The sequence below is a fragment of the Cynara cardunculus genome (assembly GCF_001531365.2).
Source record: "Cynara cardunculus var. scolymus isolate 2C chromosome LG 5, CcrdV1, whole genome shotgun sequence".
Lineage (NCBI taxonomy): Eukaryota > Viridiplantae > Streptophyta > Magnoliopsida > Asterales > Asteraceae > Cynara > Cynara cardunculus.
Window position 1 is genome coordinate 36800357 of NC_037532.1, and position 4466 is coordinate 36804822.

At 28.8% G+C, this 4466-nt stretch overlaps 1 protein-coding gene across 1 annotated transcript; it reads right to left on the reverse strand.

Moving 5' to 3' along the window:
• Positions 1-2883: 2883 nt before the first annotated feature.
• Positions 2884-3723, reverse strand: LOC112513689 (BAG family molecular chaperone regulator 2-like). Its single transcript, XM_025120028.1, has 2 exons — positions 3462-3723; positions 2884-3302 (listed from the first exon to the last, which is right to left on the reverse strand). Exons 1-2 carry the CDS (start codon positions 3718-3720, stop codon positions 3088-3090), a joined length of 474 nt encoding a protein of 157 aa, XP_024975796.1. The 5' UTR covers positions 3721-3723; the 3' UTR covers positions 2884-3087.
• Positions 3724-4466: the final 743 nt, after the last annotated feature.

Consider the following 4466-nt stretch of genomic DNA (forward strand, 5'->3'; position numbering starts at 1 on the left):
ATTTTATTTTTTAATCAATATAAAATACTTAATTCATATTAATAAAATATAATTAAAAAATAATAAGCTTTTACATCAACTATGCCTAAAATTTAATTTAATTTAATTAAAAAATAAAATTAATTTGATGAAGTTTCCCATTTTGTGTAGATTTGCGACATTAAAAAGGTGGCATGCGCAAAGAAAGGAACCTTTCACTGATTTATCATCACCTCTTTAACTTGGGACTACTCAAAATTGGGACCAACCCTTTATTTTGGTGTCTAGTGAAACCTCACCAAATCTTTTAATTATTATATCTCTACGATTAAATATTTAAGCTATAGTTTGGTAAATTATCTGATAAGTTAACTGATAGTTGATAAGTTAGTTAATTAATGAACAAAATACGTTTGACAAAAAATTAGCTGTTAAGCTAGTTGAGAACTGTAAAATGATTAAAAATGACATGTTTAAAAATTAATAGTTAAATACAAATTTTAGAAAATATCTACATTAAATGATGATTTTAAATAACTATTATATATAATATAAATATAAATATAAATATAAATATAAATAAAGTTTATCATTCTTACATATCTTAGTTTGTTAATAACTTTTTAGAAAAAGTAATCAAATTAAATAATTTTTATTATTATTTATGAAACAAAGAAATATATAATTTTTTTTGATTAACCTGGATATCCAATCCGTTATGCGAGTCGATTAATCTCAGTGCGACCACATGCTTTGCAGATAACCCGGAGTCACCGTATTTGAACCTCCGTGGCTACAAGAAGATTTTTATTCCTCCTTGGATTTGAACCTAAGACCTCCTGGTAATTTTGACTTTTGAAGTCAAGCTCAAACCAATCAGGCACCATCCTTGTGGTTATAATTTTAAATTGTATGTAATTTACAAAAGTATTATATATATTTTTTACAACTGAATATATTGAATAACAAAAATATAAAATAATTAATAAAACTAATAATAATTCTAAATAATCAATATGGATAATTTACGACTAAAATTAATTAATAACTTGAAACTAACGTTAATTAATAATTAAAATTAATTAATAAATTGAAATAAAATTAACTAATAAATTAAAATTAATAAATAAATTAAAATTAATAACAATTAATATTAATTAGCAATTATAATCAGAAAAAGTGATTAAAAGCTCCTAATAAACTACTCCTAACTAACTTTTCAATAAACTCGTTTATAAGTTAGTTTATGTCTATCCAAACATGTACTTCAAAAACAATTTAGCTTATAAGTTAGCTTATATTTACCAAACAATGCGTTATGTTTATCATAAATATATTAGTAATAGTAAATAAAATTAATCTTTATATAATTTTTAATTCGGTTTTTGAAATCAAAATTTCATTAAGGAGCATATTGGTTGACAACCTGATTTTTGTTACGAACCGGGTGATCAACGAGAGTGTGTCATGTGCCAGTAACATCCATCACCATTCATTATGATTGATATATCATTAATCGTTAATGTTGTAAAAAGATTCACGTATTCATGATTCATAATAAATAGAGACACGTGTGACACTTTCGGTAGTTTTTCAGTTAATAACAGAAATTAGGTTTACAACTGAACTTTCTTCTGGTAAAAAAAATAATACACGAAATAGCGAAAACTTTGGTGGCAAAAGTATAAATTAAGTAGAAGTTTCTTTTTTTGAAAGGGAAACCAGATAAATTTATAAACACCAGGAAAAAAAAAACAAAAGTCAGGTTAAAAGCCACAACCAGAACCAAATTAAGTAAAAGTTGATTGACATTATTTGCATTTAACACTATCAACTTATACTGCTTTATGTCATTTTCTTAGTTCTTAATCAGATTTCCGCAATAAGTGGTCACTCATACACCAAATCACATGTTAAATGGTTTTGGTTGTCCTTTTGTTTGATGATATCATTTTCATTAATTAAATTAAAATTGAATGTAAATAATGTAACCTACATGATTGCAAAAGGATAACTGTATATTATTAAATACTATAATATATATGATTATTGAGATATGTAATTAAAAGGGGTAATAAATGGGTAAAATGTATGAAATAGCAACCTATTTTTATAAAATAAATATTATAGCATTCTACTTTTAGTTTTTCTTATTACAACAATATGCTTTCAAAATACTTTTTATTAGGGCATCGTGTTTTCAAAAATTTATCCGTTATAGCATTTATTAGTGCCTTTTATTTGTTTTTTTCCCACTTTTTATATACGTAGATTTGCAAGTATTTTATTTGTGTACTTTATTTGTAAGAAAAAGTCATAAACGACCCTTCGTTCATCTAACGATATTTGTCAAAATGGTCGAGATTTAAAATTGAAATGTCGTGAATTTGAAATTCATATTTGGTTAAAATAAAAATAAATGAGATTCAAGTTCCATCACAAAAATTATAGAACGTTATAATTTAATTAATCATGTTAACTTATGAGAAAATCTACGTAAATAAAGATATTAATATTAATTATTACCGAATCATTTTTAGATCTGCGCATGCACTTCTGGACTTATTTATCTCTCAAAAGTGTAGTTAATATAACTGATATACACTAAAAATAACTGTTATTTTTTCAAGAAGAGTGGAAAAATATTTTTTATAGTTAATTGACAGAAAAGTAAATTGAAACATTCATCAACATAATCAAAAGTCTTTTAGCCTAGTGGTATCGTAGTCTTTAGCCTCCTAGAAGGTCAATGGTTCAAATCTCACCAAAGGTGAGGAAGGTATGTGAATTTATTTGTTGCATTTGCCGTATAAAAATATTATATACTTAAAAAAAACATTAAAGATATCTAAACCAGCGCTTGGAACTTCAAGCAACCAAAGTTTATGATGCAATTATCATGGAATAAAATATGTACATTGCTTCTGGTTTGAAAACTTCAAACCTAGAGAAGATACGAGCCTCTAGTAGACTGCTGGTTAATCAAAGTCTGGTTGATCGAAGAGGAGATAGAAGAAAGACTAGTCGGCATGTAAATAACACAAACCCTTTGTTGGAGTTAGTAAGAGAACACGGTTTGCTGATTCTGTATGCCATCAGTACTTTATTTTATACAACAATTGTACGACAGGGAGCTATCATTGCATTTGCGGCAAGTTTCCTTTCCTTGGTGGCCGGATCTTGTAGCATCAGGACTTTGTCTTTGTCTCTAACACCAACCATGTGTAGATATTCGTCGTCTTCTCTCTCTTTCCCTTTGAACAGTAGTCTTTGCTCTTTTGGCTCCAAGTTAGTAACCATCGACAATATCATCTTCAGCTCTCCTGTAAAAAACAACAGTATTTCGCATTCATGAAAAAGACAATTTCCCTGGACAGACATCCCATTCATAATTGCCACCATGAAACCTGACGATACATATATACTTATTTTATTGTTATGGGCTGCAAAACCAAGACAGATGCTAGTGATATACAAATTACCAAAAGTAGAAGTGGCTTGGATGGATATGTCATGCCACTGGGAACCGGTTGCAACCCTCACCACCAAAACCCCTTCTTCAACGCTTTCATCCCCGATCTCTCTCTTTTGAACAAGCATCCCACCAGGTCGTAATTCCCATCTAACTTCTCCACCGATGGTAGCATTACATCTTTTGAAGCTAACACTGTTGTCGTTGCTACTGCTTTTGTCGTTGCCCCTGCCACAACGTAATTTGGAGAAGCTTCTGGACAATTTCATCGATCTGAACTTCATCATTATCGTCTTCAGCTTGTGATCTGTTGTTTTTTATGAAATGGAAAGATGTGGAGTTGGTAATTATATACTAGTATTTGAAGTTTGGACTTTGGGGTATAGGGTGGGTCAATCTAATAAGGACAAAAAATTGGGGGTACCTAAACAAAAAAATAAAATATTGAAGGGTCGTTAGTTGTATTTTTCTATGTTTTTAACGATTAGGGCACATGGGCTCGGCTGGGGAAGGAGGCTTAATTGGCGGGACCGAACTCAATGGTCGGCTTATGGGTTATATTTCGGAAAAATACCTAAATAAGTATACATACAACATATTTATGTTGAGTCTGTTTCATACGAGAATAATAACCAAGTAAAAGAATAAAAAATGGTCGAATTACATGTGATTTTTCAATATAATCATGTGTAAAATCACATATGATTCACGTAACTTTGGCTAGTCGCCGGCCACGTCGCCTGCACAATATTATGTTGACAGTTACTGTAAAATAACATGTCAAATTAAGGTTATACTTAGGAAAAATACCTAAATAAGTATACATACAACATTTTTTATAAATATTTTTAGGAATAAAAAAAGAAAAATTAAATTATGATAATTTATCTAAAAATAATATTTCATACAACACAATATAAATGACAAAAATACCCTTTTATTCATATTTTCTAATCTTTATCTTCACATACATACGACAAATGTTAAACAATTTTTTAACATGTGTTCGAGTCAG

What these genes read in the sequence shown, in the direction of transcription:
- LOC112513689 (XM_025120028.1), bottom strand. Translation starts at nt 3,720, where the DNA reads ATGAAATTGTCCAGAAGCTTCTCCAAATTACGTTGTGGCAGGGGCAAC. An exon ending in CCAAGCCACTTCTACTTTTG is followed by an intron (nt 3,303 to 3,461) that starts GTAATTTGTATA and finishes TGTTTTTTACAG; the next exon opens with GAGAGCTGAAGATGATATTG.